Below are 12,619 nucleotides of genomic sequence, written 5' to 3'. Positions count from 1 at the left end.
TCTTGATTTGTTGTGAGCGAAGGAATACAATAGAGCGCTACATAGATATTTTGGACGTTCATTTTCTTCTCTGTATAATCATGTTTATAAGTAAATCAGAACCAGAGTGAAAGTGAGTACGAAAATGAAAATATTCATAATTATTTTCCCGAAATATTTATTTCAATAGGATGGAAAAATTTTTATTATCCGTTTTTCGTCGAATACAAAAAAATTTATATTCATATTTTCATTCACATGTATTTTATTCATTTAGTCGAATATTTGGTATATTCATCGTGTATATTAAACGAGACAAATTTTGCACGATATAATAATGATTTAAGTTTTATAAAAAAGGAGCAGCGAAGCAGTAGTAAATCTTGGCTAGTTGTCAACCACAGGTTTCTTATCCTCTTTACGATTAGGTGGGGTTTGTTCTTGTACATGACTAACGTATCTGTTTGGGAACTGTTCCAAAGTTCTTTCTCGTGACTTCAGTTCTTTTAAAAGAACCGAGCAAAAGAATCGAAAAATATATGTACTTTATGATCGTTCATCTTTCAGTAAAACTTACGAATGTCCAAACTTACACATATCAATCATTTAATACTATCATTTCTTTCATTTTCAGTTATTTAGATTAATAGCTCTATTGATTGATTCAGTTGGAGTACACGCTAATTGCGGTTGTGCATTTGTTTATTAATTTACTATTCGCTTAAATAAAGTATTACTAAATAATAGCATAACAATTGTGGCGAATACAATCAAGTAATTAACGATTGTATTGTTTGCAGTGTTTAGTCACAGGTGCAGTATTATTGGTGGCAACGGGAGGCGGTATACCGATTGGTTACAGCGCAGTTTTGTTGCCACAATTGTCAGAAGAAAATAGTACTTTTCATGTGGATCGCGAAACTGGTTCTTGGATAGGTAAGAATGCATGTTCAATAATTTTATTTTTAATAAAGAGATAGAAGATAGAATATTTTTAAAGGATTTTTACACAAAACAGCAGATTTTAATTTTGAATATAAAATTTTTGAATATAAATTTTTATCTTGTTTCTGAAATAAGTGATTTATATCATAGAACGTTTTACATTGAATCGAAAGATGAAGTTTTGTACACGTAATTTCTATGAGTGAGATTAGAGATCTCACAGTCCTTGCGAGTTCAAGAAGCAGGTTCAAGGTTGCACTATTATGACTCTCGCGCAAATGAAGCGTCGCCGATTGTTGCAAACTGCATACTGTAACTGACCTACATACTGTCTCATTGGGTAATTGGATTTGTCTCTTTATCAATGAGTGTCAAGACCAAGTTCGTGCAGGAAGGATACCGTTTGAAAACCTATGTATGTGAGCTCAATGCCATAATTAACCGATTACATGAAAAACGTTACGACCTTTCATAAGTGAATGAAATCGGTCGGATGACCTTTTTATAATGCAAAAAGCTGCAGAGCTACAGCATTGGCCAGAACATGAATTTTAATAGTTTTTCTTATGCATTTTCATTTATCGTGTATATATCGCGTATAAAGTGCGCAAAATATATTTACCATCCTATACGTACGGTATACATGGCAAAAAGCAAGTGTCGGCACTTAATGCTATATATTATCACGTATGGGGTGAAAATATATTTTATAACGTCATAAAACTTGCGATGCTCAGCGTATTATACATTTTACAGTTTGCAAATGGCGGCTGTACGACTGCTATGGTTTCATATAAAAGCTTTTATACGAAGCCACACAAGAATCCTCAATATTGTTTTATGTTGATTTTACAGACAGCAATAAAGTATGAAAAAAAGCTACGTACGTAGAGAAGATGGCCAAAAATTAGACTAAAAATTCAGAAGATATAACAAAAATCATTTAGAAAACAGCGTTTAATGATGAAACTATCGAAAGTATTTGATGTTGTAGAGTTTTTGATTATTTTAAAACTGGAAACGGAGATATGTCGAAATTCTTTTTCATATCTCTGTCCATAAGATTTCGCATAAAGTGATTGAATGTGACTTAAAGGAGTTACTCTGAAAATGTATAGATATATTGTATATAAAAAAAAAAAACATTGAAAATTTGCTGACGAACACATGAAATATTATGAGATCGAATCGCGAGCTTGAGTTTTTTGTGGGTGATTTTCGTACGAATAATTTTTCCATTACAATCCAGAATTTATTTTGCCATCTATCGAAAATGATTGATAATTATTGATAACTGCACGCATCTTTTATAATGCTTGATGTTCATTTGATCGATAATTTCTAAAAATTCCAAGATTCATTATTCATTAAATCATTGAAGGCGACAATTCAATATTTCAATATTCGCATCATTTATAAGTCGCCGTGCCAACACATTAAAATATTTTATTACAGCTTCATGCGTTATTGATGCATCGCTTTCAGGGTTATCGCAAAATTGCATTCTTTGATGTCTGAAAATTTGAATAAAAAATTAAACATACAGTACATTGAAGAAATACAATTAAAACTTTATATATAATAATTATATATAATTTAAAATTCCTGTTTATTTACCATTATTATCTTGGATTGTAATATTAAAATTAAAAATAACACAATAAAAATTTATATGAAAAATAATAAAATAAATATGAAAATTTAAAAATGGAAATATATTTCAATAAAACAACAAAATAGATAGAATCGATAGAATCTCGATCTATAAAATATAATTAAATATAATTTATGTGCCGAAAATTAATTCTCTTTTTGTCCATTATTAATTAATAAATGAAATAAACTTTATTTTGTTTTTGTTATATAATTCAAATATATGATTTACTAATTTTATTATTTATTAATTAATAAAACAAAAGGAAAGCTTTCTGTATATATTTTATAAGTCAATTCTATTGATTGTTGTTTTATGGAAACATATTTCCATATTAAAATATTTTGCAAAAATTTTTATTGTGGATTTTCTCGCTTCTGACGTCACAATTTGAGATAGTAGTAATGAATAAACACAAAAGTCTTAAATTATTCTTATCATAAAGTTCCAATTATTTCTTATTATTTCCTATTATGATTTTTATGACAATAATAATAGAAATAAATATGATTTAATTTCTTTCAGAAAAAATTATATATAAACAATAAGAACCTTAAGACAATTATAGTTTTTGATATATTTTATAAATCTAATCTATTGTTTGCAAATGTTTTTTATTGAAAAATATTTTTGTTTAAATATAATTCATAAAAATCTTTTTGTATACTTTTTCGCTTCTGACGTCATAATCTGATGTAATAATAATAAATGAACAACAGCTATGATAAGTTTAAATCTCTAATAAGGAAAAATAAAAAATAAAATTAAAAATTTTATTTAGACATTAATGTGTCAAATTAACAATGAACTGTATAAATTTTATGATAAATTTGTTTCATTTACGTTTCGCTTTTATATTCAGCAACTTTTTTCTTGAGTTGTGAATCTCGTTCTGCTGTGAAGCTGTTCTGCATTTGTCTGATTAAACTTGGACATAACTGTAAAATTTTTCTTCTGTAACAAAAGTATGTGTAACGAATCCCTTTAATTTCATTAAAGCGGAAGCAACACGATAAAAAGACGAACTTGATGTACAGCAGGTCACTATGCGATACTGATTGCATTCCTCGCGAATGCAATCAGTAGCAGTGCACAGAGAATGCTGATAGCTTGGGATAGGAAGAAGTGGAATTGCAATTTGCATTAATTATAGTTAGTATTACGAGCATTCCGTAATGATAGTTTCGTAATGATATATTGAATACCAATAATGAGAGATCAAAATCATCCATTGTATTACTTGAAGTTTTTATCTCCTCGACTATGAAATAGTTATCGCTTTGGAGGCTTTTTGTATATATTATTCTCCTAATTATAAAATGTAAATTTTTATGTTACGGGCTAACTTTTCTCATTCTCGGCAAGGACGTAAGGAACTTGTATTTCGTCTCAATTCAAGTATGCAGCAATGTACTTATAATCTTATCTTCTTAAGTACCGAATAATAAAGCGAGTGTAATCTAACTCAACAGCTTTTCCTGTGACATCGACAGAAATTTTCAATAAGTTTATTTCCTGCGCAGGCACTGTGTATCGATAATCACGTACGCGATGATAATATCGCGATTATGAGCGTGTCGTTGCGAGTTAAACTTTTAACATTTAGAACAAAAGCATCCTACGTCCAGTCCAATAATAGTGTATAGATACATCATACACATACGATCGTATATAGACCGTTAATTGCTCTGTTATGTCCTGCGATGTATAATAACGGTTTAATAAAGCTTGTAAGAGTTTTACGATCGGCGCGCAGCTATGTATACGCCGTTATTTACGCTTATTGATGCATAAATCTACATTTATGTCGCGCTTAGACTCCAATTTCGTTAACTTTTTATACACAATTTCTTAAACAGACGAGAAAAGTATGTTAGGTTCCTTATCTTTTTGCCTACAAAGTAGAAGAGTCAGGATCATAGAGGAGGATGTTAGAAGAAAAGATAGGATAGTTCCAAGTAGCAAAGGGACGTTTTTTATGACATTATATTTATATTAAAGACATTATTAAGACATCATTTGATATCCACTTGTTACTTGGAGTATTTTTATTTTATAAACTTATATTTCTTTATGGATCAAATGTAATTTTTAAAGCGACAAATTATTTGTTTGTGTAGCTGCAGTTCACAGTCTGGCTACTCCTATCGGAGCGCTGTTATCAGGACCGTTTCTTGATGCGATTGGTCGACGAGGTTGCCTTCAATTGTCGTCAATTCCTCTGTGCATAGGCTGGTTGATTATCGGTTTGTCGAGGAATGTGACTTCTATTTTAGTTGGAAGAGTTATCTGCGGTTTGTCCGTAGGCTTCATGGCGGTACCCGCACAGGTGCAAATACTATTCAAATTTTGAATGACACGAAATTTAATAAAAGAATTTCCAATTGATTTCGAAGTTGAACATATAAATTAATGTTTAAAAAAATTATATTATGTAGAAAAAATTAATTTATTGACTCAATTTACACATGCTCTTATTTAATTTATTTAACGTACATTTTCTGCATGTTTGGCATGATGAATTTTTTTTTAAACGACATTTAACGCATACGTAGTGACATTAAGTACAATTACTTTTCTCTTGATTGGTTTAACCTTTCTTTAGTCATGAATGAACTTCTACCATTTGGTTCGCTGTTTGACTTTTACTATTTATCTTATCGATCGGTTTCTCTACTTATTTCACTATATTTATCTTTTGCTGTTAGTGCAGTAGAAAAAATTTGTACTTATTAGAGATAGATATCATCTGTTGTTTCCTGTTATTCACTTTATTTATTATAGTAAAGTCAGTCAGAAATTTTTTTAACAGAAAAATATTGTTTTATTTTATTCTATTTAAATAATAATAAATTTAAATAAATTTTTTTTATGTTTAATTTAAAAAGCTCATTATTTATTTATTAACATGTGTTAACTTTTTTATTGATATTATAAGATGATGTTTATTTCAAACTATGTATGTCATGATTTGTAGGTACTGGTAGGAGAAACAGCGTATCCAGGTCTCCGCGGCTTCCTGGTGGTTGGTTCATTCGGCGCATATTGCGCCGGAATTTTGCTGGTTTATGCTTTCGGTGCTTCTTTTAATTGGGACATAGTGGCCTTCTATGCTATCGTACTTCCCATTGCAGCTTTTATTGCTCTTTGTTTGGTTCCTGAAAGTCCCGCCTGGCTTATTAGACGGAAAAAAATAGACAAAGCCAAGAAAGCTCTTTTGTGGCTCAGAGGCGGCAATACTGAACAGGTAGAAATTTATAACTCTCATTTCAATAGTATAGAAATTTTTGAACTAAATTGATAAATTGATGAAACTGACAACAAACAAACAAAACAAACAAAACAAACTAACAAAATATACACATAATTAAAACTGTTTTAATCAGGTGCTTGCAGAGATAGAGCTCCTAGACACAAGCATAAAAGCTGATCTTGCTAGGAAGCCTGTAAATACCTCATTTACGAAGAGGATCTCCTCTGCAATGTCCACAATTCGCGATCCAGGCGTGTTGAAACCATTGATTATTATCAACGTATTCAATGCGCTTCAATTAAGCAGTGGAACGTACATTATTGTCTTTTATGCCGTTGATATGATCAAGGACATAGGTGAGAAAGAATTATGTATATTATTTGGGTGAAAGTTTAATTTCCATCTGCGCTTAAAAGCTTTGAGTGGAAATATTTAAAGAAATAAGATAACAGACAAAAGTATGGAAATTATTATTATGCCGTTTTTTGTAGGCAACGGCAACATTGATAATTATTTGGCGGCCGTGGTGACGGCAATTATAAGATTTATCTTCTCTCTCGTTTCCTGTGTTTTGTTACTTAAAATGGGTAGACGAGCTTTAGGCATCGTTTCAGCACTTGGCACATCCTTGGCCTCGTTGATTCTAGCGGGATATTTGATTGCTAGAAAGGAAGGATCTTCCGTGGATGTGAGTATTTGTTTATTTGTTCCCAATTAATCTTACTTTTCGGTTTATTCAAATGTATATAACGTGTAAATTAAACAAATGATTTCAGGTCTATGTATTGGCTGTATGTTTGTTGTTTTATGTTGGTGCGAATACCTTGGGTCTGCTAATACTTCCTGGCCTGATGGTCGGTGAATTGATGCCTCTGAGAGCTCGTGGCATCGGTGGTGGCTGTATCTTTTTTATCTTCAATCTACTTCTGTTCTTTATGACCAAATTTTTTCCAATGGTAATACATCGCATTCTAAAATTCAAAAGTTTATTACACAGCACTCCTTTTGTGTGTGAGATAAAAATTTTAATGAGAATATATTTATTTGTGTGTGGTGTGTTTTAAGTATAAACAACAGAGTTGGGAAAGTTACTTTATAAAAGTAACTCATTACCATTATTATTCTTTTTTTTTAAGTACCTCGTTATCCTTATTTGAAAAAAAGTATTTTTACCTTTTTGCTACTTGTCATCATTATCATTAAAAAAATTAATAAGTCGTTACTTTGTTGCTTTTTTATTTTGATAAATTTTTCTTTAGAATTATATAAGACTCAAATAAAACATAAGTCTTTATGATATCCAAATAACTCCAAAATGATTATTAAAAGTTAAAATAATGATTTATTTTGACATCATTTTAATTTTGTAATTTGTTGTTCTTGAGCGATCTACAATAATTATGATTAATCGCAACTTAGTCCAAAAATTTGCTTATGCATGTTCCGTACATATATATACGTGTACAAAGTAAATAAAAATAATGATTATAGTGTAACTTTTATGAATTGGATAACGACATTATATTGCCTTATTTTAACGTTGTGGTAATTGCATAATAGTTAAAAAGAATAGTAATTGTATGTAATAAAGACACTTAAGTAATTTCTTATATACATACATAGACAAAATAATGTGAACCTCTGAGAAATATACCTAAATATTTATTTGTCTTATTAATAAGAAATGGATTATTTATTTTTAATAACAGGTTTTATCTTTGTTGAAATCATGGTGTAGTAATTGGTACAGTACAATATTATTTCTCTGGCAGAACATTTTCTAGAAGTACATTGCTTAAAAGATATTGTAGAAGAAAATCTGTTTCTCACTTTGTTCAAAATTACAAATGATATTTATAATAAATCAAGTGATTTAATTAGTCAGAAAAGATGTTGAAGATTTGGAAAACAAATAAGGACAATTTTGGAAAATAGAATGAGAAGACAATTTCCTTTTTCGATATCATTTATATAAGCAATTGGAAAATATTCTATTAAAAAAAATAATACAACATTCTACTGATATTCAAGCCTTGAGTAACCATTCCAATAAGGATACAATGTAAAAGCAAATAATAAATCAACCTTTTATTAATAAAACAAGTGATAAAATAAATAGAATATTTTCATAAATAGAAGATATTCATATTATTTTGTCTGTCCTATATATATATATATATTTTATGTAGAATATATAAAACATATTTCTGTGTTGTTAATATAATACATAATGATACATTAAATATTTTAAAGATAAACAGTCTAGTTGGCACAACAGGAATCTTCACTATTTTCGGCATCTGCTCTTTTTTGGAAGCAATTTTTATTTATCTTGCTCTACCAGAAACGAAGGATCGCACGCTTCAAGAAATTGAAGAATACTTTCAAGTAAGAAAATTTAATTAAAAAATGGAACAAACTTATTAATAGCTAACAGTACAATGAATGTATAATTGTATATTTATAGCAAAGTAACTTTCTATGGATAACCAGAACAAAAATGAAAAGAGAGAACACAGGTGTGCCTACAAAAGCTGAATCTAATTGTTTAATCCCTTTATCTGAGTGTAAATAAGAATAAAAAAACGTAATTAGGATTTATGTACGACTGCGATAATATTTAATGTTAAATGTAATTGTATATATTTTTATTATTTCGAGATAGAGATTTTTAAGAATATTACGTTGACGTACGGGATATGTGCGATTAGATATATAAGTTAAAAAATTTTATTTAAACTTTATGATTAGTATTTGAATAAAACTTTTGATAAGATTTTTTTCCGTTGTAATTATTTAATAAAATAAATGTATTTCTTTAGACAATAAAAAGCGACAGATAATATATATATCGATTTATAGTTTTTTTATCATTGGCTACATTCGCCTATCTTTTTATATATTAATTGATAATTTTTTTGATTGATTGTTTTTTGATAATTTTGTAAGAGATTAGCAATTACAATACTGTTTTGTATTGACAGATATAATTGATAAATTTTTAATCATCTTTTTGATCACATTATCGTGTAAAAAATTTATAGCCGTTTAATGATAGTAATATATATACCTTGTAAAAAATGATGAATTTTGTTATTATACATTTTCGTTCTTTTTTAATAAAATATTTTGTAAGCTACGTGTTTATATATACATGCAAAACTTACTATATACTTTGTATTGTAATATATTATATTTCTATACTCTTATTTATATACACATTGTTTTATTATATTGTATTTTATAATTTTATATTGTACTGTTTTATTATATATTAAATTATATTCTGTATAAAATAAATTAAGAAGTATAATTAAGAAGTAAATGCAAAGAATATCGAATATAATTGGTGGGGATGATAGAAGGTCTTGTAATTTAATCTATTTTAGCCCGAATTCAATTTTATTTGAACTTCTTTTACATTTATTTTTACAGATATGATTTTGGAAACAATGTTTATTATAATCTATCATTATTCGATTTTCGTATGTAATATACTTGAACACACGTTGACACTGGAATAAAACTATTTTTTCGAATGTCTTTTACTTTTTGTGTATGTTACATATATAAAGATATCTATAATCGCTATATAATATTTTTTTTTATATTCATTAATGTATTTCTTTTTAATATATTCGTGTTTCAATATATCCCTCTTCGATATATTACTTATAGTTATATTTTTAATAATAGTTGACAGGATTATTAATTTTTTATAACTCGTAAAAATAAAAAATGAAAATTATTAATGACTTAATAAATTAATAAAACAAAAAAGGAGAACTTTAACATTGTCAACTTTAATACTTTACTTTTTCGTTCTCTATAGAATAAATTCCTTTTTATGGATTCCTAGCGTGACAACTGTATCATATTTGGCATAATCTCTATTATTGTGCATGATATATATCATGAATTGTTTATCTGAATTAAGAAAAATATGTCTTCAATCTATACTGTACCTAAAATGATCACGAAATGAATAACTGATTGATATTACGGACTGCTAAAATTGTGCGATAATGGATAGTTATCTCCTTTAAGCGTGAGGATTGCGGAATTTCTCTCCAGCGTATTTCGCGGCTGTTCCAAGCTCTTCCTCGATACGCAAAATCTGATTGTACTTGGCCAAACGTTCCGAACGGCAGGGTGCGCCCGTCTTAATTTGGCCAGTCGAAAGACCAACGACCAAGTCAGCAATAAATGTATCCTCCGTTTCTCCAGAACGATGAGAGACCATAGTACCCCAACCGTTACTCTTGGCAAGATTATGAGCGTTGATGGATTCAGTCACGCTACCGATTTGATTGACTTTTAACAATAAACAGTTGCAAGCTTTCTTCTCAATAGCCGTCTTAATTCTGTAAAGTAATATAGCATAATATATAATAAAGTTTAATTTAAAATGGCAATAGCAGATAAAGCTTTTATTTTATATGTTACCTCTCGGGATTTGTGACAGTAAGATCGTCACCGACAATTTGAATGGGAGTAGCCGCGGTCAAAGATGTCCAAGAATCCCAGCCATCCTGATCAAAGGGATCCTCAATCGATACGATCGGGAATTCTTTGACAAATTCCAAATACAAATTCTTCAGCGCTTCTGGTTCCAGATATGTGCTTGGATCAGAGTTTTCATTCTTGAAATCCAAGTCATATTTCCCATTTTTGTGGAATTCGGAAGCAGCAACATCCATGCCAATTTTGATCTTTCCTTCATAACCAGCGGTCTATATATTGGGAACAAAATTATTGCAATTATCGATTATTAGAAAATAATAACAAATGCATTTGAGTTATAAATCTCTCAGTTTACCTTAATAGCACTTATGATCAAATTAAGAGCTTCCTTGTTTTCCAAAATGTTTGGTGCAAAACCACCCTCATCACCGACCGCCGTGGCATCGAGGCCGAACTTCTTCTTGATTCCTGCCTTCAAGTGGTGATAGACTTCACTGCCCATTTTCATAGCTTCTGTAAAGTTGGATGCGCCAGTAGGCAAAATCATAAACTCTTGCATAGCTAACTTGTTTCCGGCATGAGAACCTCCGTTAATAACATTGAATGCTGGTACTGGCAAGATTATGTCATTATTACCAGCCAACTCAGCAATATGTCTGTAAGATGAATATGTATATTTAGATGTTTTTTATCTTTACAAGAAAAATAAGTAAAAAAATAATTTGACTTTGAAAAAGTTTTATCTCGAAACATAAAAGTACAGATTTTTTTTAAGTATATTAAACTTTTTAAAATATTACATAAAAATATTTATTACTAAAGATAATTACTTATAATTACTTTAAAATTAGCGTTTCGAAAAAAATTAAACCTTTTTAGAGAGAAGAAAAAATAAAAATTACAAAAAAAAGTCCATTATATACGTTATTTTAATTTCTTTATATTTTATGTAAAATAATTTTCTCTTTATATAAGAATGATTGATTTATACGAGCTATATTTACTTATACAAAGGTAAGCCCTTTTTCTGAGCGCCAGCCTTGCAAACTGCTAAAGAGACACCCAAAATTGCATTCGCTCCAAGTTTGGACTTATTTGGTGTGCCATCCAGCTTCAGCATGAAATTATCGATATCTGTTTGCTGTGTAACTTCTAAGTTGGCCTTGAAAATAATATCACATTTGTCAAATGTTTTCATGTTTTCAATGTCAAATATTATGTAAATATTCGATATTTGTATATTGTATAGAAATACCTTCAATAATTCAGGAGCAATGATAGAATTTACGTTTTCTATAGCTTTAAAAACAGACTTTCCATGATATTTTGATTTATCATTATCTCTCAATTCCAAAGCTTCGTGGACACCAGTAGAGGCACCAGATGGTACTGCTGCTCGGAAAAGTCCAAGCTCGGTGACAAGATCGACCTAAAAAAGCAAATAATATTAGTAAAAAAATATTCAATAAGACATTACATTTTCAAGATTCAATAAGTTACCTCTACTGTGGGGTTTCCACGGGAATCGTAGATTTGACGGGCTTTGATGCTTTTAATAGGCATTTTGACACAATTGCTTGCTGATGTAAAGAATCTTGTTGAGATTAAAGAACTACAATATAAAACAACGCAAAAAAATTATAAAACGTGTCGGCTCTTTAAGATCGTTTGTAAAAATCCATGTCTATTTCTCACATTAGAATTTTTTGTGTTACAAAATTATCGTAACATTATACTATGCTATTATCCAAAGTGTTTTATTAAAGATATAATCTTTTTAATTTAAATTATCTGAATTTTTGAATTATTGGGTCGTAACACAATCAATGTTTGATGTTACTAACAAATTGTAACAATTTATGATAAAAAGATATAATAAATTCAAGCGAAATAAAATAAGAATTACAATTTTTAAATAAAGAAAAACTATCAATCAAGAATATTGCAGGGAAGTGTAAGATACAGGAATTGATATCAAGTTATAATATAATTTAAAAAATAATTATATAAATTGTGAATCTTGCGGAAATCTAAAAATTAATGTTGAATTATTGACAGTATAAACGCTAAATATCGATAAATTACGGATATTTGTCAAGTCGCATATCGACCTTGTCAAGGTCATTCTTTATCTGTTCAATATCAAAGAAAACCGATGTACAACACAAGATATATCTGATTTATATTAAAAATAATTATACGTCAAAAAATCATGATATTAGCGAAATCACGATTGTTAATGACCTTATGCTAATGAAGTTCCGATACGAGACGATAAAACCGGCATGTAACACCATTTCCTGAAAGTGTTCAATCGTGCAAGG

General features: G+C 29.2%; 2 protein-coding genes across 2 annotated transcripts in view; one reads left to right on the top strand and one right to left on the bottom strand.

Moving 5' to 3' along the window:
• Positions 1-8,406, top strand: part of LOC105617116 (facilitated trehalose transporter Tret1-2 homolog) — a 12,977-nt gene extending 4,571 nt beyond the window's left edge. Inside the window, exons 2-9 of the mRNA XM_012198694.1 lie at positions 780-915; positions 4,699-4,907; positions 5,556-5,825; positions 5,965-6,187; positions 6,323-6,519; positions 6,608-6,787; positions 8,085-8,219; positions 8,299-8,406. Of these exons, the coding sequence (XP_012054084.1) occupies positions 780-915; positions 4,699-4,907; positions 5,556-5,825; positions 5,965-6,187; positions 6,323-6,519; positions 6,608-6,787; positions 8,085-8,219; positions 8,299-8,406 (1,458 nt within the window). The remainder of the gene's footprint in view (positions 1-779; positions 916-4,698; positions 4,908-5,555; positions 5,826-5,964; positions 6,188-6,322; positions 6,520-6,607; positions 6,788-8,084; positions 8,220-8,298) is intronic.
• A 1,369-nt stretch (positions 8,407-9,775) lies between these two features.
• On the bottom strand, positions 9,776-12,583 carry LOC105616990 (enolase). Its single transcript, XM_012198570.1, has 7 exons — positions 12,540-12,583; positions 11,796-11,907; positions 11,551-11,724; positions 11,300-11,457; positions 10,651-10,951; positions 10,278-10,564; positions 9,776-10,195 (listed from the first exon to the last, which is right to left on the bottom strand). The coding sequence occupies exons 2-7, from the start codon at positions 11,856-11,858 to the stop codon at positions 9,874-9,876; spliced, it is 1,305 nt and encodes a 434-aa protein (XP_012053960.1). The 5' UTR covers positions 11,859-11,907; positions 12,540-12,583; the 3' UTR covers positions 9,776-9,873.
• Positions 12,584-12,619: the final 36 nt, after the last annotated feature.

Source organism: Atta cephalotes (genome assembly GCF_000143395.1).
Source record: "Atta cephalotes unplaced genomic scaffold scaffold00011, whole genome shotgun sequence".
Lineage (NCBI taxonomy): Eukaryota > Metazoa > Arthropoda > Insecta > Hymenoptera > Formicidae > Atta > Atta cephalotes.
The sequence above is the reverse complement of the archived record's forward strand: the minus strand, read 5'-3'. Positions and strand labels throughout refer to the sequence as shown.